The sequence below is a fragment of the Cynocephalus volans genome, chromosome 12 (assembly GCF_027409185.1).
Source record: "Cynocephalus volans isolate mCynVol1 chromosome 12, mCynVol1.pri, whole genome shotgun sequence".
Lineage (NCBI taxonomy): Eukaryota > Metazoa > Chordata > Mammalia > Dermoptera > Cynocephalidae > Cynocephalus > Cynocephalus volans.
The window spans coordinates 86063165-86086560 of NC_084471.1; the positions used below are offsets into that span (position 1 = coordinate 86063165).

Here is a 23396-nt window from a genome sequence, read left to right on the forward strand (position 1 = left end):
CTCACTCACCGCTGCCCCCTCTGCAGGGACTGCATTAGTCTACTTATGAGGGATTCACTCCCATGACCCAAGCATCTCCCAACACTCCCATATTGGAGATCAGGTTTCAGCATGAGCTTCGGGGGACAACATATCCAAACTATATCAATAACTGATTATACTGCTATATCTTGGGATTCAGATCATTCAAACCAGCTCTTTGAGAGAAGTTGTAGAAACATGTCAGGATCTTAGAATTTGTTAGCTACCTTTTAATGGCTCCAGTAAGATATTTTAAGAAAGGAATAAACTTCCAGCCAAGTTGGCCCATTTGAAGCCATAAAGGAAACAGCCAACATCTTTGGTATTAATAACAGCACACATTCATTGTGTGCTATTAGCCAGATGTCATTCTGAGCATTTTCCACAGCTAGAAGGTGGTAGAATTGGGAAGCAAATTCCAGTCTTGCTCTGGAGTCCATGCTTTTAATCCTCCCATCTGCAGCCAGCAGACTGCAGGGGCCATGTGCCTTGCACACCTACAGAGGCCGGGGTTTTCTGGTTGTCAGAGGTACATGAACAAACTGGAAAACACGCCACGACTCGGCCATGGGATGAGGCAAAGCAATAGAGTGGGAATTTCACTCCCGAAACTCCTCCCAACCCCTCCTGCCACACACAGCGATCATTTCTACTAAAGCAGCATTCCCTGGGATGCAGTCTGGCAAGGGCAAGATCCCTCCTGTTTCAGATTCTCCCAAAGCTGAGGGCGAAGTACCTGTGCAGGAAGCCTGTGGCTAAGGACAGAAATCATAAAAGTGGCTCTAAGTTCAAGAAACAGAGCTCTACTAGATCTGGGACTTTAGCCCCCAGAGTTGCCAAAGATCAGATCTACCGGAATCTAATTGGGTTTATAAAGGGGTTTTATTGCCAAGGAAATGTTTATGGCCTGCAGCGGGGGCCTGGGATTCCTCCATAGAAATTCCTCTATAGAAATTTTCCAGCTTCCCTCCATACACCCATAACTCTGCCAACAGGAAGAGGGCTGCCACGTGGCACACCCCACTCAGGTCCAGCCATGGAACATCCTGCTGCAAAGCAGAACCAGGGCTCCCAGACTGGCTGGCCCAGAAACCCACTCTTCCACCAGGGCAGGGAGTCCTTGCTAGCCCTTACTGGAAGGACAGAGCACACACTTTGGCGCAGTGACCACTGTATGTAATTTTTCCCTTCTCCCTTTTCCCAAGTGGCAATTTGTAACCTGCAGTGCTTCAGTTTTCTCAACTGTAAAGTGGGGATATTTATCTTTACCACATAAGATTGATGTCAGGATTAAATAAGCTAAATAAAAAATGCTTAGAAGAGTCCCAAGCACAGAATAAGTGCTCGATCATTGTTGGGAGTTGTGTTGCATCAACCGCCCCCCTTCTCCTCCACCATTGTGTCCTGGGTGTGTAGAAAATGGTTAAGTTATTCATTTATTGAATATCAGAACTGAGAGGTCACCCACGGGCATCCCCTAAACAACTCTGGACTTGTAAATCAGTGAGCGGTGATATCACCTCTGGATGCAGGAGCCAGCTCCCTTTTTTGTTTCCCTTGCTCAGAAAGATGGGCATGTCTTTGGTTTTTCATGGGGAGTAGTAGTATCTGAAGTGGGATCATTGTTAAAACCATATATAAGAGGAGCACGTGTGTGTTTCTGCGTGCACACACATGTGGCCCCACACATTGGGCAATCAAAGGCTGCAGAAAATGAACTTCTGTGGGACAGCATCCAGCAACTGAACCCCCTGGTGGCTCTGTCCTCCACACCCCGTCCCAGCTTTACAGAGAGTGGTAACTAACCAAACACAGGTCCTTGTGTGTTTCAGTGTTCCCAGGGTGAGGGATGCTTAAATGGAAAGTGGGAAGTTTGAAAACACAGGGAGGAGCAGACTGTGGTGGGCCATGATTGCTAAACCAAGGGATTTAGACTTTATTCTTTTATTCAGAATAAGGACTCAAAGACTACACAACAGGGCTAAGAAAGTATCCGGGGACACCGGGATTCTAGCCAGTCTTCTCAGCACATGTATACCCCGCAGATCTTTCTCTTCCAAACTCTGACGGCTCTCGGTGCCTGTGCCGCCCAGTTTGGCTCTTCGTTCCAACAGGAGGACCATGCTCTACCTGGCTCCCTAGTGTGAATCTCACATCCCTGGGACTCAGGGGCTCCTCACAGGTGGGAACCTGCCTCACGCTTCCCATTTCCTCCCAGCTCTGGCATAGCCCTGAGTACGCAGCTGGAACACAGAACCTAACAGAAAACACAATCTGATTTGGAACTATTTTATTTGAAGAGGTTTTCCTCCATTGTTTTCTAGTAATAAACAGAGAATGAATACTGTTATAGTGAGTGCTTCATAGGCATCCTTGTATTTAAAATGAATCATATGGTAATGTTTACATTTTTAAGCCATACTTGAAATTGAAGACTAAATACAACGTTTTTAACAAAGAATCAATCATAACAAAACGTAACTATTCATTCTACAGATTATCATTTTCCCTACAATGACTACTACACATGAAAACAGTGTAAGGACAGCTAAAGTACCCCTATTCTTAAGGGGGTTTTCGTTGTTGTTGTTTTTGAAAAAACTGACACAGTAACACAAATCACAGTTTCCTTTTCTTTGCTACTAATAAACTATGGCATCCAATTGAGAAAGCACCAGCCAACCTACAAGTCATTTCAGCACCCTTTTGCTCTTCAAAATTGACCATCTTCCATATTTAATCTGTTTCCTATAGGAATGAATAAAAATGGTTATGTCAAGTACAGAAGTCAGCCTGTGTCAGCTGGTGTGTATTTTATATTGTGCTCCTAAGTCAACACAAGAAAACGAAAAATAAATACTCTTATGTGAATGAGACATAAGGATGGAAAATCATTCTTTGATAATTATCACAAAGGCAAAACCAACTGACTTTTAGTCAAGACTAGTGTCTGAATCAACATTTCTTTACTAATACTTCTAATGGAAGCATTTTAAAGGCATAGGTATAAATGCAGATGCAATCAGCTTGCCTCTCTCTGAATACTTACTTCCCTGGCTACACTCTTCCTTTCCACTGGATCAACCTGCTGAGCTGTCTGCTGCAAAGGCTAGGGTGTGTAGTGAGGTTTTTATTTTTTATTTTTTTGGCAGCTGGCTGGTACAGGGATCCAAACCCTTGACCTTGGTGTTACAACACCACACTCTAACCAACTGAGCTAACCAGCCAAGCTGAGTGTTTTTAATGAAAGCATATTACATGTAATTTTAATTTTTTCATGAAAATGAAGTACAGAGAAGACTATGAGAAGTAGTGAGAAAAAAACAGCATACAGTAAAAAACGAAAACTTAGGATGTGATGTTCAAATTTAAAGAAAAACTGGTTCGTGATGACTGTTACTAAATCATGAAGCAAAAAACAAACTGGGCCAAGACTGAAGAGGCTGCCAGACCACAGAGCCCCCATGTGCCAGACAAAAGTGTGTGCATCTTTAAGAAAGACGCCCCGGTTAAGACATTTACAATGAATGTTTTTATAATGCGTAAGCTCTTCAAGGTCAGAGACTGTGGCTAATTTATATCTGTATTCCCAGTTCTTAGCATTGTCTTGCACATGACAGACACTCAGTAAGTATTTCTTGTAACCAGAGCACTGAGCTGAATCAGCTCACTATATTCAAAGCCATTTGGGGTGGTATCTACCCACCTAATTCCTTCTCTCCTATGTCTATGGCATTGATGGCAAATAGGCTTCACTTCATTCTGATGGGTTGATAATGGATGTCTGGAAGCATCAATGTGACATGGATTCTGAGACCAAATCCTGGCACAGAGAAAAGGAGTGCCACACTCATTTATAATGGCAACCCTGAAAAAACGGTGGCACAGATGTTACATATTTCCCATCCTTAGTCTGGGAAAAAGGCACCCAACATTCACCCATACTCCCTCCATGTTGCTGTACTCCCTCCTCTCCAGCGATCTGCATTAAACTGCTGTTCATTAAATGCTGGTTGACCAAGAAGACCAAGACCTTTCCTCTCAATTTACCTCTTTGGCCAAACAGGTTGGGTCATAACTTAACCTGGAAATCTGAAAACACTGCATCTGCAATGCTCAGTAGGCAATTATTTATTGAAAGAGAACAGGCATTTACTTGATGACTCCCTTTGTAGAGAAAGAACTGTCCGTCTCAGTATAGCTTTGATTGATAGCTAAGGCATTTGGAATTACTTGAGATCTTGGTTTTTTTTTTAAATGGCAGAGTTAAATTCTCTTTGGTTTTCACACTTAATCTTAAGCCTTTTGTTTGTTTCTTACTAGTATCCATAACCTTCTCAGTATTTCATTGGTATGACAACCAATACTGTTGAAATAATCAACTCTTACACACTCATCCCAAAACCTTTTCAAGGATGCTAAGGGGAGAGGCCTCTGAAACTAAGGGTGTTGAAAAAAAAGCCAAGAAGAATAACAGGAAGAATCAACAACCTCCTCCTACCAACCCACACTCACGACTCACTACCATTCAGACTGTTCTCTGTAAAACAGGGCACTTCTGGCCAGGCAACTGCCACTGGGGGACCTCCCAGCAACGTCCTCCCCACAGGGAGGTCAGCACCCCTCAGAAACATCTCAGAAAAAAAGGATAAAACAGAGAAGGGGAAATAAAATAGATAAAAAGAGTAAAGGACAGTCCTGAGAGATGAGGGGAGATTTCAAGGAAACATTGCTTTCATCACAGGTAGTCTTCAGCATACATTGGCACCAACAAGAGAACAGAGCTAAATGAAAACTATGCTCAAAATGTCAACACAGCAGGAAGGATACAGCAGGAAGGATGATGTCACAAAATGCACAGATCTGTTCTTATTGCACATTCCACCTTCCCCAAGCACTGCTGGTAGCCCAAATAACAAAATTTTGTTAGAAGTCTGTGTATCTTATGGAGAGCTATAATATGCAAGCAAATACACACACACACACACACACACACACACACACACACACACACACACATACATATGCACATATACATACACATCAAACCTGGTTTATAAAAGAGCTTTGTAGATCAGAGCATACTGCTTCACTTGGTCCAACAATCTAATTGTTGGCCTTAGGAAAATAGACCCAAACAATGTAATCAGGAAGAGTATTAATTTGTTGGCAGGAATAATATTGTACTTTATACGTTGTGGTTATTTACAAGTTAATCTCCAGCTGTTTGTCCAGTACTAATTCAACTGGCTAGAGTCTTCCGAATATATAGGATCAAGCCTTTAAAAATTTAAGCTCCACAGCAACAAAAGTTAACAGTATTTAAAATAAATTAGATTTTAAAATATATGTAACAAAATTATAGGTCATTGGAAATTAAATTCTACAATGACTATAAATTATATAAATCTATTATTTAAGTACCATTGCCAGGAAGATTTCAGTTCACAGGTTTGGGTTTTTTTGGTTTTGTTTTGTTTTTTTAAAAAGGCTAAGTATTTAAGAATAAACGGATATGGCTTACAAACCCTTAAATAGTGTTATAAGCAGGCTACTGATAAGATTATTTGGTGACAAGATCCAAAGGTCTGTCTCCATGTCCAAAATAAAGGCTTACCTCATTTTACCTAAAAGAAGTGTTTCTGAAAAGTTGTGCAAATAGGATTTTTATAACTAGACCCTTATTTTAAATACACTAGAGTCCATGGTTGTAAAAAAAAAAACAAACCCTGTAGTGATTCCTTTACTAAACTGAAGAACTCTGCGGAATTATGAGCTCCCTGTACTAGCTCTGCACAGTGAATGGCATGCTGGAGGCACTCAGTAAGTGTTTGTTGAATGCGTGAATTTGCTGTGACAGTTTCTGTTTTTCTGTGGGACTTTCTTAAAGTGCAGCATGCTGTAACTGCAATGGTTCTGCCTGCTGTTAGTGCAGAAACACGGAATCCAGCTCACAGTTTAACAGATTCCATTGCAAAATATCAGACAATTACAGAAAGTGTTTTCAATGAAAATAAACTTTCCATAAGTATGAGTACATATTTTTTAAGAAATGCCGATCTATGGTTGGCAGAAGCCTTTATTCATTATTAACTTACTTACTAAAAACAAATAACTGCTTGAACTGAGTTCTATTTGAGTTAACAAGCAAGACAAGGAAAGCACCTTACCTAATTTCAGAAATCTCCCCAGGGATCATTCCACTTCTGTAAGAGCTTCTCCCCTTCTCTTCACACGTTTTACAGCTGTCCTCGCCTTAGCCCACAAAAGCAAAACATGAATTACAAAGCTAAGGTTAAATTAGAAAGCTGCCTGATTTAAATATGATAAAAATTGTTTCTTCGGTCTTAAAATAAGAACTAAGTCAAATACATTCAATGAAAGTAACTCTTAAAGGCAAATTATTTCTTATTTGGTGTTTCCTTCCCTTCCCATTTAAGACTCAATTAAAATATATATATATATGTATATATATATATCCATCCTTTTAAACAATATATCCTCTCTTTTCAATGATACAGAATGATGAGCAATGCACCTTTTATGACCATATAAATCTGCAATCTGTGACATCAATGGAATAAGAGATTATATCAGTCTATTTATCCAGCATTCATAATCGCAAGAAACACTGGAAAAACAGCTGAGAATGTTTTTATGCAAGTTTTTGGAAGGACTAAGCACTTGCAAGAATTCACTGTAGGGTTCCATCATTGTACATTTCTTGAAAAGTAGTGTGCAAATAAAATATCTGAACATAGAACCCCATTTCAAACACGCTGGAAGTGTGTGTGGGTATGATTGGGGGACATGAGGGAGAACGACAGTATTAATATGGATGTTTGCCAAATAAACTGATAACAAAAAAGAAAATCACTTAAGGTACTAATGATATTTCAAGTGACCTAAAGAAAACAGATTTTAAAAACATCTTTACACCATTTATGTCAATTATTGACTTTGGCCCTTTACCAAAAAGACACAATGAATCTACTTTTTGCTGATCAGTTTCAGTCACTGGCCTGAGTATCATGTGTGGATGAAAACATTATCATGGATTTGCTCCCATAATTTAAAAACCAATAATTTAAAAAATAATAAAGTTGGTCTCTTTCTCCCAAAAGTTTTCAAGTAATTAGTTCAAGTAAGCTTATTTACAGCTGCTGTAAATATGTGACCTACTTTAACCCACCGTCTTCCTTTTAGAAATCAGTCTCCCTTGAAATGGGACACCATATTTTTTTTTTTTTGTCTTGAACCAGGTTTCTTTGAAATACTAAGTCAATTCAGTCATGTTTCTGCTTTATTGGGCAGATAAAGAGAGGAAACCAACAAGTTATGTCCAAAGGCTGGGAATCGCCGAAATGCTTCCCAACTATCTGAAAAGATGTTGTACTTGAGAAAAACTCGATGCTCCAAGCTGGTTGACAGGGTGACGTCTCTGCTCATGATGTAGATGCCATCGTTATGCAGTGCGCAAGTCAAGTTCAGACCCGATTTGGATGTGCTCTCCTTGAGATAGAGCCACTGCCGGGTGATGGTGTTATAGGACTGCACGGTGAGCATGTCCTCGCTCTGGCTGCTCCTGCGGTTGGGCCCCAACTCATGGAGACACCCGCCCACGATGTAGATGGTCTCCTCCACAGACACCATCTGCTGCTTGCGAATGTGGACGTCACATGTTTCAAAGAGCGTCCAGATGTCAGAAGAGGGGCAGTACTGCAAAATGTTCATGTTCCGGTCTGAAACGTAGAAAGAAGCCACATGAGGCCACAGCCTCCAGTAACACCCCTTGCTGCCGAGGCTGTACATGAACGCCTACCTCTGTATGCATAGTTTGGAAACAGAGGCAAAACTATTTCAGAAAAGCAGAGGCTGGAGACACAGTTTTCGAAATGGCTGGGAAGCAAAACATTTTGATTCATCCTCACCCACCTCCTATTTAGGCATATCCCCTCCTTGGGAGACTCAGAATTGGTAAATCCAGGGAAAGAGCAGCTGTGATTTGAATACAGCCCCTCCTCGCTGGTACCCTCACCCCTTGGAACCACAAGGTCAATGTAAAAAGAATAAGAGCTTCAGAGCCCTCATCAGTTGCTTCAGAATTACTGGTCACTTAATGCAAAAGACAGGCAGAGCTGCAAGAGGATCTATTTTTGACAGCTGATCCTAAGAAACATGACAAGTAGCAAAGCAGGATCTCCAGAGGCTGTCTAGAGAAGAGCACACAAAGGTACAAGTCAAGAGACACGCAAGAAAGTCTCATCCCCGGCCTTCTAACAAGCCACAGAGTCACTGCCAATTCTGTTTCCCAGTTGTGACACTGGAGAGACACTAGCAAAGGCCTTGCCTCTCCCACTCCCCACGTCACAAGTGCTGGTTAGTTGTCATGTGGATAAAATCAAAGACCAGATGAAAGGCTGCTCTGACATTATTTTTAATCAAGTTATTTCCTTTAAGGAAAAATGTTGCCAGTTCTCTTTTCAAAAAATGCCTGTAAAATTCACAGTATCTAGTTTCATTTTTCTTTTTTCAAGTTGTTCATTTCTTCTTTTCTCCTCTAGGAAAAAAAAAATGGAATATTTTTGCCTCAGCAGGAAAAAAAAATGTTCTAAGTTATCAGAAAGAATGAACTTTCAGTTTGTTGCTATTTCTTAAACAACAAAACCTATCCGGGGCAGAGACAGCTCGGCTTGGGAACTGACATACAACTAAAGCATCCAGCATTCTGAGTGCTACAGAAGCTGGTTAAGTTCATTTTCTCAAGAGTTTTACTCCTCTTTTAGTCCTTCCTCCTGAGACAGAAGGACCCACCCATGGTTAGCAATGCTTAAAGAGCTCCACAGCCATGTCTGGTACCAACCAAAGTACCTCCCAAGAGGACACAGAGACAGACGAAGGCCTGTGTGTACACATGCCCTATGCCTGTAGAAATTTCAGAACCGTTACAGCCTTAGGAAACTGTCCTTCTGATTTCCATCCACACACTTCTTTTTACTGCAGCCCCTGGATTCAAGCTCATTCTAGGAGATAACTCCAAGGGAGTTTGGTTACTAATCTATCAGAAGGTGCTCCTTAATAACCTGGCTTCCCACTGAATGAATAAAGGACTCATTCTAATGAAGCTTCCACGGATTTCTCAGTCCCAGGCCTGAAGGTCTTTCCAGGTCTTCTGTAAATGTTTTCTTTCCTCACTCAACAAGGCCTCAGACCATGATGAGGTGGTTTGAGTTGGTGGAATGTCTGTTTTGTTTTTACATTTAAAAATGATTCTGAAGTTTGACTGATCACCCTTCTCCCCTTTATGGTTACTATTGCTTTTTACTGAATTTCTTTTAATCTCTTTAATGCCTGCCAAAGAAGTAAAATAATCAAGCAACTATCCTAAAAATCACCAACTATTATTTATTCAATTTTAAAAGTCTCACCTAACTTAAGAAGTGAGCAGGCTAAGAACACAACTTGGAGTCCTGATTTCTTTTCTCATAACATTATGATGACTTGTTTTAAATACAGGGAACTATTAGGAAGTGCTAGGAAGAGCCCAAGCAGAGGAGGAGGAGGCCTTCAGAGTACAACTGCCCTGCCCTCTCATCTTAGAAAACTCATTTTCAGCCCTTACACAAACATCCATCCATCCACATCACCTAACCATCCCACCAGGTTATTTGGCTTAGGAAACCCAGGACAGAAATCTCAGTGGGTGGCCCAAGTGGAGAAGGTACATTAGTAGTGGCTTGCAAAGCTACAAAACACATACGAAGGGTTTTCCAGGTCAAATCTAAAGAACATTAGCTCAGCCAGGGTCTGAAAAAACTAGGAAATCTACCAGCAGACTATTCTTTGGATTATGGTGCTGTCTGTCAGTGCTCAACAGCTCCTGGTGAGAAGAAAAGTCAAGGGATATGTGTGCATTATGTCAGCCCACAGGATGCATTGTGTCACTCAGCCTACGGAGGAACTGGAATTCTCAGAAATGTTCATAGGTGAATAACCAGAAGCACTGACTTTCCCAGGAGGAAAGAAACACACACATACGTGTGTGCAAGGAGAGAGAAAGATACAGAGGGAGGGAGAGGTATATGTACACAGCGGTTCTGGGGGGAAGGAGATCTATGGATTAGTCTAAACATATAAAACTGATCGCCGTAATCTGAACATCAGTGTTGACGGTGAAAGAAATGACTGCTAACTCTCCAATTTTTTTCAATTACTTGTAAAGAAAAAGCTGGCAATTATCTCATCCTCAGTGGAGAGTGTCTAGGAGAAGAACAACAGAAACAGCTCCACAAGTGATGAAAACTTGGAGTGGAAAAAAAAAGCTCATGGCTCCCAATGCACTTCTCTTTCTCACTGCCTGTCCTTAAATGCATAGATACACATATCACCTGTAGGGGGTGGAATGGTGGCCCCCAAAAAGATATGTCCACCTCCAAATGTGAATGGGACCTTATTTGGAAAAAGGGTCTTTTGCAGATGTTATTAAGGATCTTGAGACGAGATCATCCTGGATTACCCAGGTGGGCCCTAAATCCAGTGACAAGTGTCCTTCTAAGAGACTAGAGAGGAGAAAACATGGACGCACACAAAGGAGAAGGCCATGTGAATCAGACAGAGGCTGAGATTGGCATTTTGTAGCCACTAGCCAAGGAACACCTGGAGCCACCTGAAGCTGGAAGAGGCAAGGAAGAATTCTCCCCTAGAGCCCTCAGAAGGAGCTTGACGCTGCTGACACCTTGATGTCTGACTTCTGGTCTCTGTAACTGTGAGGAAGTACATTTCTGTTGTTTTAGGCCACCAAGCTTGTACTAACTTATTTTAGCCACAGGAAACTAATACACTGCCCACCATCCTTCCCTCTGAATCAACCACTTAGAGGTATGAATACTCTAAGAAGTATTAATCAAAATCCTTTGCTGCCACCAAAAAAAAAAAGTAATTCAGATGCTCATAAAATACTTTACACTTAACATCTTCCTCTAACATAAATCCCCAAAACAAGACACATTTGGATAAGGTGAAAGAATTTCCGCCACCTGTTCAAACACCCGATCAGCTTGTGCATTTCTATCCTTTACAAAGTTTACGTATGGTCACTTGTGCCTAACAAGGTCTTCCTCACACTTGTTATCAGCCAGGTTTGGACAGCTCTGTCCCGCCCATGTTGCAGCATAAAGGAGTGTTAGGTTATTTCAGTACGTCAGGTATAATGGTAATGCTACTACTTCAATGTGGCTAAAAGTCCTAAGAGCCCAGTTATACCTTTTCTGTAAGTCCTGGGCTCTAAACAGTCAGACAGACCAAATACAGAAATAATTTTCCTTGGCCAAGCAATAACTTGGAAACAACTGCTTTGAGGGAGTAAGGGTAGGAGAAAAGGAGAGGTGCACCTCTTCTGGGTTGTCCACCACTGTCTTTCTTATCACAACCACGCTGTTTTCTGTCACTGCTCCCTGAGATGCTTCCCTACCAAGAACAGCAGTACAAAGCTTGCTGGAGAATTTTTTTTTTTCCTCCAAATTATTAACCACAAAATGCCAACCAAAAAGTGATAAACACACATGCACAGTTTAATAAATAGCACAACTACCTCCCGCTGCTGGTCAGGAAAGAATTCTCTCATATTCATGTTCTTGCTCCTCCTATGATATGTGAACGATGCCCCAGAGCTGGGTTTCCAGAACCTATATCTGATGTGTTTGTGCTCACAGAGGGAAAAAAATGAAAACAAAGATCTGCAAGGATGCTCTGGCACTAAATTCCATAGTGTTGGATGGGGGTGGATTTGGTACGTGTTCGGGAGAAAGATAGGCGTTGCTCAAGTAATGCTCTCCTCCAAAGACCTACCCATCCTCACACAGCAGCTGAGAGACCTGAGCAACCTCCACAAACCAGGCCCAGCCAAGTCACAAGGTTGCTCACCACAAGGCTGGGTCTCCAGAAGCAGAAAGAAAATACATATTTTCTTCACAGCTCCCCCTACCCCATTTGATTTTCATGGGCTCACAAGGTCATCAAAGGCCCCTCCTGTCTAAACCACCTGTCATACAGGTCTCTCTTTCAGATGTGTCAATGTATAGTATTTAATGCATAAATCACACTCATGTACACTGAAGCATTTCCTCTGCACCTCCCTGCCCTTCCCCAGCTGCTGAAGCTTACGCATAAGCTTGGCCCCTTCACTTACCTCTGGTTGTATATCCTCCAATGACATAGATTTTCCCCATACACTCGCAGGCAGAGAACTCAGCCAGAGGATTTGGTAAGGGTGCCACAAAATTCCACGCGTCCTGCTCGGGGTTGTAACACTCAACATTAGAAACAGCCTGCCCGCCAATGGCATAGAGTTTTGAATTAACGGCCACAAGTTTGAAGTTAGACCTGAAAGAGACACAAGGGCCCACAAAGTCAGTTCTCCCGATCATTACAAAGTACAATGGTGGCATGAACTGCTAAAGCAGAGTGTGGAATCTACTGGCTATCTGAGGACAATTAGCTCTCTAAGTAGGGGGCCATTCTGCCCAAGGACAGAGGAATGAGAGGATGGCTTCTCAAATGTCACTCTTGTCCCCAAGATTCCACAGGAATGGCATATTGTACAAACATTAGCAGTTGAAGATAAGCAGTTCAACATAACAAGTTCCACTCTTGCTCAGCCTTAGGCAAGGAACCAAAGACACTGTGCATACACTAAACTCCGTACCTTCTTTCAGTGGCAGAAGCAAATGATACAGAGAAAAGCACCCACCACACCCCCTTGTCATTCTCCACTCAGAATGGTTACCTCCTTCCCCCTACTGAGCAGGAAGGCTCCCGCTTAGGTACACACCAGTGCTGCCCACAGACAGGCAGGTGCAAAGGGTGGTTGCTAATGGGTACTCAGGTGATAAGAGTTTGGATGTGCTGTCCCCACCAAAATTCACATGGAAATCTGATCCCCAATGTGGCAGTGCTATAAGCTGTTTGAACCATAGGGGCATGTATTAGTCCATTTGTGTTGTTATGACAAAAATACCTGAAACCAAGTAACTTATAAAGAACAGGGATCCACCCCCATCACTCAGTCAGTTTCCAACACTGTCACACTGGGTATCAGATTTCCACATGAGTTTTGGAGGGGACAACACATACAAACTCTATCAGGGCAGACCCTTCATGAATGGATTAATACTCTCCCTAGGTGGGGGTTAATGAGAGTGTTCTCGCTCTATTAGTTCTTGCGAGAGCTGGTTGCTTAAAAGACCCTGGTGCGCGCGCTCTCTCTCTCTCTCTCTCTCTCTCACTCACTTCCTCTCACCATGTGATCTGCTTGTACCCACCAGCTGCCTGCTACTTTCCACCATAAGCAGAAGCAGCCTGAGGTCCGTGCCAGATGCAGCTGTCCAAGAATCATAAGCCAAATAAACATCTTTTCCTTAGAAATTACCCAGTCTCGGGTATTTCTGTTATAGCAACACAAACAAACTAATGGAGACCCCTTTTACCATGTCGTGCACCTGGGCAGGTCACTGGCCCTCCCTCCTCCACCTGAGGGCATCTTACGTATTGCTTCACAACATATAAGAGAGGGGAGGTAAGCACAGAACTAATCAGAAATACACTGATCTAGCATTCTTAGGTATGTATACATGTTAACTCAACAAATACTTGCATCAACAAATGCTCATCTATCATAATATTAAATAATTTTAGAACACGAAATACACTGGTTTCAAAGCCCCACATTCACTATAGAATTAAATGCTGCTCACCAACTTCAGACACGAGAAAAGTCTCATGACTTTTGAATTAAAAAGCAATACAAAACTAGTTTCAACGTAGCATACAGGGATTAATCTGTCCTTTGAAAGCCAGGAAGGACAAACATTAGAGAGTGCTGGGGCAGTCTGCTGTGATACACACAGCAGCCGCAGTCTACAGGAGCATGAGCAAGAACAAACAGAAGAAGACTGAGCACAAATCAGAAGCCCTCAGTTCCAGTCCCAGCACTGCTGATCACAGCTATCTAACCCTGGCCCAACCACTCCACTTCATCTTCTCTAACATGGGGATAATATCCATCACAAGGTGGTCGAGATGACTAAATCAGATAATTTTGAAGAAAGCCCTACACAGAGATAAGGTACTATCATCATAATTTCTCAGTTTTCTAGTGTTTGAAATAAAGGTACCAGACCAAGGGAATTTCAAGACCACATCTAATTCCAACACAATAATTTCTTCAAAATCAACAATATCCTAAGAAAGAATGGGAGTAGAGGTTACAAATAAAAAAATAAAAAGTACGGAGGAGGGCAGATTAAGAAGCACTTAACAGGTAGCCCATACTTGATATCCTAACAGGTCTTCAATAAACATTGATGTATTATGACATAGAAAATATATCAGTAAAAAATTACTACTAAAAAATTAAGATTATTTTTAAAGGTGCCTAAAATATTTACATTTAAACGTGCTATAGTTTAGTTCAGTTTTTCAAATCAGAGAGTGAATAGAGAACTCTTCATCAAAAGCCTCATACTGCCCATTAAACCCAGCCAGCCATTCAATGTTCCATGCCAAAGACTTCACCAGGGTGGCAATTGCTGGGGGGTCCTTGATTCATGTTGCTTACCTTTCCGGCTGCCAATGGTCCTTAAAATCCAACCATGATGTCCTCTCTGTGTGTGCAAATTTGGGGAACCAAAGGAAATAAAACTTATAAATAAGCTCTAAATGTTAGCAGCCCACAATTTGTTTTTGCTCCCAAAGGTACATAGATAATAAATTTTGTAAGATCAAAACAGTTTTTAGTGTTCATCCAGCATAATCATTTGTCCTAAGCAGACATGTAAGGGGCTTCTTTTTGAGGCTGAATGAATAGGTAGTTAGAAGTAAACAATTCCATCTCTCCAGACCCCAACATGCTCAAATTCACTTGAAGAGAAGAGAAACACTTTTTAATGTTGAATTTGTTTTAAGATGGAATTGCCACCTAAAAACAGATCATTTAATAAAGAGGCATACTGCTAAGAGTATGAGTCTAGGCTTGCACAGGGAAATCTCAGCTCCACTGTTCAACAGCTGTGTGACCTAGGACAAATTACTGTATCTCAGTTTATCTGTGACTCAGTTTCCCCATCTGTGAAGTGGGAATATGAAGGAGCCAGATTTCTGGCATGCACTAAGAGTTGAAAAGGGTAACACTTGCAGAAAGAAGTCATTCCCTATCGGTGTTCTAGGGAATGTTTTTCTGTGTGTCATAGACTAAATTTCTTAACCACAGGAAGGTTGGTTTCCCATTTGTCAACTGCAAGTCACTGGCCATGATGTACTCTGGAACTCCATACAAAGTGCTCTGTCACCCACAAATTCTCACCACTGAGTGCCTCATTTCCAACTTCCCAAAAATAACTCTTCCACTCTTCACCTGAATGGTAAGGTTGTGAATCCAAGCTATTGATCACTTTTAAAAATTATCATCTCTACAATGTTTTCTTAATATTGATTCCTGACATACTACATTTAAGAGGCAAAAAGAATTTTAAAATCAAACAACAAGCAATTTGTCATAGCTATATGCTTGATTTACTTGCCATAAATAGAAATGAAAGTGAGAAAAATGAGATGAAACAGCAATTTAATTTTACTTCACTGAAATAAAGAGCTCTTGAAATCCATCAAAGCTAACTAATACGAAACATGCTAAATACCAATGCACAGATATCAATGATTACCAACAGCTATATACAGTCACAGGAGGCAGGATGGCATAGAGGTCTGAGTGGGGTACAGTCTAGCCCTGTGACTGTGGGAGTTAAACTCACTGAGCCTCAGTTTCCTCTTTGGGGAAATGAGGTCAATAATAATACTTACCTCACAGAGATGTTGCGAGCATGAAATATGAAATGACACCTAATATAGTGACCACAGGACCTGACCAAGAGCTCAAGAAATGCAGGCCATTGTTATGACTTGCTATAGGGAAGTTTGTTATCATGAGAGTAAAAATTAGAGTACAATGCCAAGACCCTTTCCCAAGCCCTTTCTCAGCTACTCAGAAGATGCTGTACAATCCGTAGACCACCCAAGTCCTTTAGTTTCCTTTTTCCCCATCCTCTGTCTGCCTTCTGCCATTTCCCTACATATTAACCTCTCGTGGGGACTAGGAAGGAGAGAGGAGGAAAGAAAACAGAAGTAGTCATTGCTACCTACTACCACCTCTGGGAAACTCAAAAAGCAAAAAACTAAAAAAGCAATGTAAACTGTTGGCCAAAATGAATCGGGGTAGTGAACAGTTTTCTTTCCTTCACACTATTCTTGGCCTCCACTGCATTAACCACAGAGGACAAAAGCTCTCAAAGGTTTCGCGATCTATGTTTCATGTTCTGAAAATGTTAAGCTTTGGCTGAGAGGGTAAGTGACAGCTCAAGAAATGCTGAGGCTGACAACTGCAGTTCCATGTCTGCCAGGAGACAGTTGTGTGTGAAGTCTCCCAGCCTCGCTCTAATCACACACAGAACAGGACACACCCCAACTCCATTTTCAGAGCGAAAGTGCAGGGCAACGGACGAGACTAGGGCCAGCTTTGGAAATGCAGAAAGTGGCAGTTCCTGCAAGTTGCCACTAGCTAAAGCAAGGAAGGACAGCAAGCACTTCTGCGGTCACACAAGCTTCCACACATGAACAGTCATGCCCTTATGACTCCTGAGATCAAATCCACATTCAGACCATCAGGCCGCATTGCTCACCTGGAGTCAGAGCATCCCCTCAAAGAGCTCTGCGTCCTCATATTGCCATTTGCAGATATGTGGTCATAGAGCACCAGTTTTTCCAGGCTTTATAAAATCTCCCAGTCCTGGGGTTCCTGGATATTTAAGATTCTGTTATTTAAGATTCTGGATCACTGCACTGTTCAGTCTCTGGGGAAAGTGGGCTGCTCTGCATTTGACCCCTTAATCAAAGTAAAAGACAGCACTGACACAACCCAAAGACATGTGAATCAAGGTAGATGTGAAATGCTGTGTTGCCACAGGCCAAATCCTGCCTTTCTTACTCAAGGTTCCAAGTTTCTTCCAGAATGGAGCCTATATTGTATGCATTATCCACCAACAACCCCATTCTAAGTTTCATTTTTACTTGTGTCCTCATCTAAACTCAATTTTAAACACCTTAAAGGCAGACATCATGTCACCTGTTTCTATAGATCCAATAGTGACTACAACAGTGCTAGACTTAAAGGCTGTGGCGAAGCTGAGGCATGCATGATGAAATTTTGGAAAACAGTACAGAATCACAAAATATCTGTGTTCTACATCTTGGAAGGAAATAACTTAAAAAAAAAAAAAAGAAAAAAACTTTGCATGAAGAAAGTCACTACAAGTCTATAGGCCAAAACTTGTAAACAATTGAAATGGTTACAACTACTCAATGGGTATTTACATTTTGGTTACTGTACTTACTTCATACCTTTGAGCAACTTATTTAACTGTGCTTCTCTTGCTGCCTCTGTAAAGTAGGAACTTGGCTAAAGTCCTTGTGAGGAATAAGTGATATAACAAATGCAAAACAGTAGGAACGGTACCCAGAGCAGCGTTAAGTGTGTGATTAAATGCTACCTGCTGTTATTTTTCAGCTACTCTAAATAAATATAATGACTGTGACAAGGTAAAAATGTTCACTACAATTTTATATTTTAAAAGCAGAATATAAAAGTATACATTCACTTTTATTACAATAATGTAAAAATATATCCCACAATTAAAAAAAACACATCCTCTTACTGGCCAGCCACCAAAACCAAAACAACATCCGCATATTTTAAGCCCCTATTATTCACTGGACACCAGGTTAGCAGTAGGAATATGCATAAGCAATGAATAAATCACAGTCCCTGACTCAAAGAGAGAGAAAACAAAAACAGAGAATTTCAATTCGAGGTGGGAGTGCTGGAGCAGGAGATGCTGGATGAGCACAGAATTGGAACCTTTAGCCCAACTGAGGATTCAGGAAGGATCTCCTGGTAGAGATGATGTCAGACCTGAGTCAAAGCATGAAGGAGATGAAGAAAGATAGAATATTCCAATACAGCACCAATAACCAATCAGAAAACGTAATGGAAAAAGTATCTGTGTAGGAAAAAACAATATCTACAAAATACCTAAGAATAATCCTAACAAAAAATATAGACTATATGAAGATAATAAAGGAAACCTTTTCTGAAGAACCAAAGACCTAAATACATAGAAAAGCAAACCATTTTTCTAGCTACAAAGTATTATAAAACTGTGAATCCTCCTCTAAATTAATCTATACATACAATGTAATCCCAATCAAAATCCTAACAAGACTTCATAAGCTGATTCTGAAGTTTATCTGAACAAAAAAATGTGCAGAAACTGCCAAGAGAATTAAAACAAAACAGAACACAGGGATTTTTATTTCTACTAGACTATAAAATATATTACCAACTATAATCATTTAAAATGTGTCATTAATCCAGGAATAGTCAATCTGCCAATTCGGAAACAGGAAAATTAGTATATGAGAACTGATTTTGCAAATCATGTGAGGATTGGGGGCTGTTGGATCATTTAGAAAAAAATGTTATAACCTTACATTATACCTTATATGAAAATAACTTCCAAACAGATTCAGATCTAAATGTAAAAAGGCAAAACTATAAAAATAATAGAACATGATACAAATGAATATTTATATATTCTTGGCTTGCAGAAGCCTTTCCTATGCAAGATATAAAATTTACAGGATGCACACATCAATCCAACTACAGAAGAATTAAAATTTCTTCATACAAGAATACAATATAAATCTAAAGTCCAAAACTGGTGGCTCACAAGGTCAGTGCTGCACTCCATTTTGTTTGGTCTGTAAGGATTTTGTTGTCGATGATGATTTGTTTTTAAATGGAGTAGGTTGCCAACATTTAAACATTAAGATATTTGGAGGGCTGGCCCGTTAGCTCAGTTGGTTAGAATATGGTGGTGATAACACCAAGTCCAGGGTTCGATCCCTGTACCGGCCAGCCACCAAAAAAATAATAATAATAATAAAGACTGGCATATTTGGATGTATGGCAACACCACTTCCTCACTTTCACTTGGGAATAACCAGAAGTGGCTGGGAGGTGAGCCTTCTTTTAGCCGGGCAGTAGCTCTCTGGTTCATAATAACTCCCATCCACCCCTCTACTCATTGACTCCACCTGCCTGGTCACTTTGAGACTTTGCTTTTGAACCCTTTCAAAAAATAAAGGCATAGGAAAATGTCAGACAAGAGGGTCATAACTGTGTGCCTATATGGAGCTTTTAAAATGAATACAAAAAAGATAAGTCAATTTTTTAGAAACTGGCAAAGACCACTTACAGTAGAAATACAAATGGCCAATAAACATACGAAAACAATCACCTCTCTTCTAATCAGGGGAAATCACACCAGTGTTTTTGCCCATTAGACTGGAAGAAAAGATGATGATATCTTGTCTTGGCAAGAGTATAAGTAACTGGCAGCACAAATACTGTTGACAGGAGAGGAAATTAGAACAATTTTTTGATGGGCAATGTGGCAGGAGCTACCAAAATTTAAAACATGCATACACTTTGCCCCACCTACGCAGGCATTCCGGAATTTGACATATGGAACTAACTCACATATGCCTACTAAGAAACACACGTACACCAGCATGTTCAATATAGCATTGTTTATAATGACAAATGGGAGTGACCTAAATGCTCATGAGCAAGGGAAAGGCTAATTATATTACGGTACCTCCATCCACAGGCTGGAGTGCTACACAGCCATTAACAAGAGTCATGTAGATCTACATTTGCTGACACAGAAAAAACTCTCAGATATGGTATACTATTAAGTGGAAATATCAAGTGCCATAATAATTAGCCTAGTCTAATCAACTTTAGAGTAAAATTAAAATGATATACACCCCCATGTGCACATGCACATACATATACATTTCCAGATTGTTAACCATTACCAACAATTTTTACTCTATAGTTTGTGTCATTTCTAAGAAGCATGTATTATTCATGCATTACTTGAATGCTTCTTTTTTTTTTTTTTTTAAAGAGTACAGAAAGGGCATTCCTAGAAAAAAAAAAAAAAAAAAAGACAAGGACTACCAAGGATTTGTGAAGAAAAAGGAAAAAAGAACTCTGTGAGAGTTGCAGACCTAAGGATGGCCACGTTGTTCGAGACACATGTGGAAGAGGTGATAGAGAACCCAGGGCCTTACATCCCTAATTCTGAGCACCCCCCATAACCACTGAATGTTACTTTGTTGCTTCAATTAACGCTCTTAGAATTTACTTAAAAATAACACTTCGGATAACAAATTTTAGATGTGTCCATCATCTCAGTGAGGTAAATAACGCATTAAGAAGGGGCTGGAAGAATGTATGCCAACCTAGAGTTATTGCCTGTAGGAGGAGGAAGGACAGATAGCATTTCTGCTGCTTCATTCTTTTCCATTTTTCCAGTTTTCTATAACTGTGTGTTATTTTTATCATCAGGGGAAAAAAGCGCACTTTCCAAAATCAATTTTATGTTATAGTAGAAATAAAGCCAGTGTTCCCCAAGTATACCTAGCCTAGGGGGACTCTCGAGTTGAATAAATATGTATAAAAGTCTCCTCATCGCTGTTAAGACTTTCTTTGCCTGCGAGTCCCTCAACTCCTTGCTCCACACTTCAGGGCAGGGACCATGGGGGGGCTTGAGATGGAAACAGGTGGACTGGAAGAAAGTGTATTTCTGGGTTACACTGATTCTTCTCCCTGCTTCTGCAGGGCTCTGAGGCATTTTGGGCCCTACCATCTTTATTTCCTACTACCTTTTCCTTTATTTGCTCTTTGCCCTTGTTTTCATACTCCTTTCCTGGCTCCTTTCCCTACTTCCCCCCGCACCTCACACCCAAGCTCCTCCTTTCTTTTCCTTTCTTCAAGTCAGCCATGTTCAGTGGGAGGGATTTGCAGGATGAGAAGGGAGAAGGCAGGGGTGGATGGGAATGTTCAGTTCTACATTTGACCACTGCCAGGCTCAAGCAAAAGAGTGGATAAACAAATAAGAAAGGCAATCCTAGATAGCAAATATTAATAACTTTCTAACGAGTATCTCCTGGTCACGGACTAGCGCCCCAGTGTGGAAGACTTCAAAGTCCTTGACGACAACAACAAAAATCCCCCAAAGTTAGTGTTACAGGTTACTGTCCAATGTGTCACTGGATCCTAAAAGCCAAAAAAAAGGAAAAAAAAGTTAAACTTAAAAAAGATTAAAGAACACCTTCCTTTTGAAGTGTCCTTTTAGGAAACCGTAACATCTTTTTTCCACTAGGATAGAGTCAAAGAAAGTAGTTTTGCCTAAAGGCACAATACCTGCAAGGAAACCACTGAGCTACCTGACCTCATTCGGGTCTCCTCTTCCTTGCAAGTTCTCAGTTCACTGGAAACCTGGCCAGAGTCAAAGCCAGCAACACTACTGGAGATGTCACTCCCACTTCAGCACAACCTCTTGTGACTGTTCAGTAAATATTGGGGGGGGGGGGTATGAATTAAGGAGAGAGTGAACAAATACGAAAGCGGCAGCACTCTGCTGGGGGCTTACCTCTTCTGGTTCATGGAGGCCACCTGGAGCCACTCGTTGGTGCTGGGGTTGTAGGAATGCGCGGCCGAGATCTCCTGGCTAGTGATTCTGTACCCGCCCACTATGAAGAGGTAGTTGTCCAGGATGGCGGACCCATAACCCCTGACATTCACCAGGTCGGGAGGAAGGTTGCTGGCCAGCGGGAACCAACGCTCAGTCATCTCCTCGTACCTGAGCATGGACGGGGGCTCCCCCTGGTAGGGGTGCGGGGCCAGGGGTCCCACCAGGAAGTCCCCCAGGGCCACCAGGACAGGAGTGCCAGTCATGCGGGCCTCCCTCAGCCTCTGCTTCAGGCCGACGTCCCCTGGGGCTGGGGGAGGAGACCCCAGGAGGTGGAAGTGGGGCTTGCAGAGCACCTCGTGGAAGTGGACGACCATGAAACGCAGGCAGGCCTCCTGCAGGTCGGGCAGCCCGTACACCTGTGCCAGGCGGTACATCTCCAGGCAGTTGTTGAGCCGCACCTGGGACAGCAGCAGCTGCAGCAGGGAGGTGACCTGCAGGAAGGAGGCCGCCTCCACCAGCTCGGACAGCAGGCTCACCTCGTCCATGTCCTCCTCCTCCTCCTCCTCCACGCCCCCGGCCTGCTCCCCGCGCGGGCCCAGGAGCCAGCCATCGCGGGCCCCGCCGGCGTTGATGAAGTCCAGCACCAGCCGCAGGCCGGGCGCGCTCAGGCCGCGCAGCTGCTGCACCTCCGGGCCGCCGGCCTCCTGGCTCAGGGCCTCGCGCATGCCGGAGCGGTAGAGCGCGCGGAAGTAGTCGCTCTGCTCGATGAGCTTCCTCTTGCTCACCGGGTAGCAGCGGCCCTCCAGGCGGATCTGCACCATCTCCTCGGCCGACATGGCTGGGGGGCCGGGCGCCGGGGGGCTGCCCGCCAGCTCTGCGCGCTCGCCTCCCCGCCCCCACGCGCTCGCCGGGTTCCGGGTCGGGCGCGCCGAGGGCTGGCGGCCCGGGAGGCGGAGGGAGGCGCGGGGCCGCCGCTCCCGCACGCGCCGGCCTCGCCGGCAGCCCCTCCTCCCGGCCTGGCGGCGGCCCCGCCTGCTCCCCCGGGGCGGCGGCTCTGCGCCTCTGGTCCCCCCTCAACGCCAAAGAAGGCCGGGCCGGCGCGAGCCAGGCGGCGTCAGGCGGAGGGAATCCCCACCCCCGGCCGCCGCCGCCTCCCCCGCCGGCCGCCTCACTTCCGCCCGCGGGACCCCGCGTGCACCGGCTCTGCCTCCAGCCCGGGGCTGCGGGGATGCGCGGGGGTGCGGGCGGGAGCACGGAGTCAGCCCGTTGTGTCGTCCGGGAGGAAAAAGGAACGGGCACGGGGGGAGAGGGACGAAGGGAGCCTCGGGTCCAGGGAGTCAGAAAGACGGCAACTCTGGGGTCGCCCCTCGGTCGCAGTCCGGCGTCGTGGCTCCCAGGGCTGAGGCACGCAGGCCGTCCCTGGACGTGTGGGTGGCACCTAGAGCCGATGCCCCGGCTGCTCACGGTGCGGGAGCCATCTTGCAGAAGTGCGGGCCGGCGGCGCAGGTTGTGCAGGGCCCGGCGCCTGCGGGGCGCAGCGCCGCGGACGGACAGGGCTGGCTAGCGGGGGAGGCGGCGCTTGCTGCGGGGCCCGTTATCCTCTCCAGGTTATTAAAGGGCAACTCGACTAAGTAGTTAGCTCACGTGCCTTCCGTTTTTAAATCATCTTTTCTAAGAGCCATTGCTTTTCTGCTTTAGGGTCTGGTTGCGCTAGCCTTCACG

The 23396-nt window shown here is 43.2% G+C and overlaps 1 protein-coding gene across 1 annotated transcript; it reads right to left on the minus strand.

Moving 5' to 3' along the window:
• Positions 1 to 7311: 7311 nt before the first annotated feature.
• KLHL42 (kelch like family member 42) lies at positions 7312 to 22510 on the minus strand. The gene is made up of 3 exons (XM_063076254.1): positions 21633 to 22510; positions 12209 to 12402; positions 7312 to 7763 (listed from the first exon to the last, which is right to left on the minus strand). Exons 1-3 carry the CDS (start codon positions 22508 to 22510, stop codon positions 7312 to 7314), a joined length of 1524 nt encoding a protein of 507 aa, XP_062932324.1.
• Between the last annotated feature and the right edge of the window lie 886 nt (positions 22511 to 23396).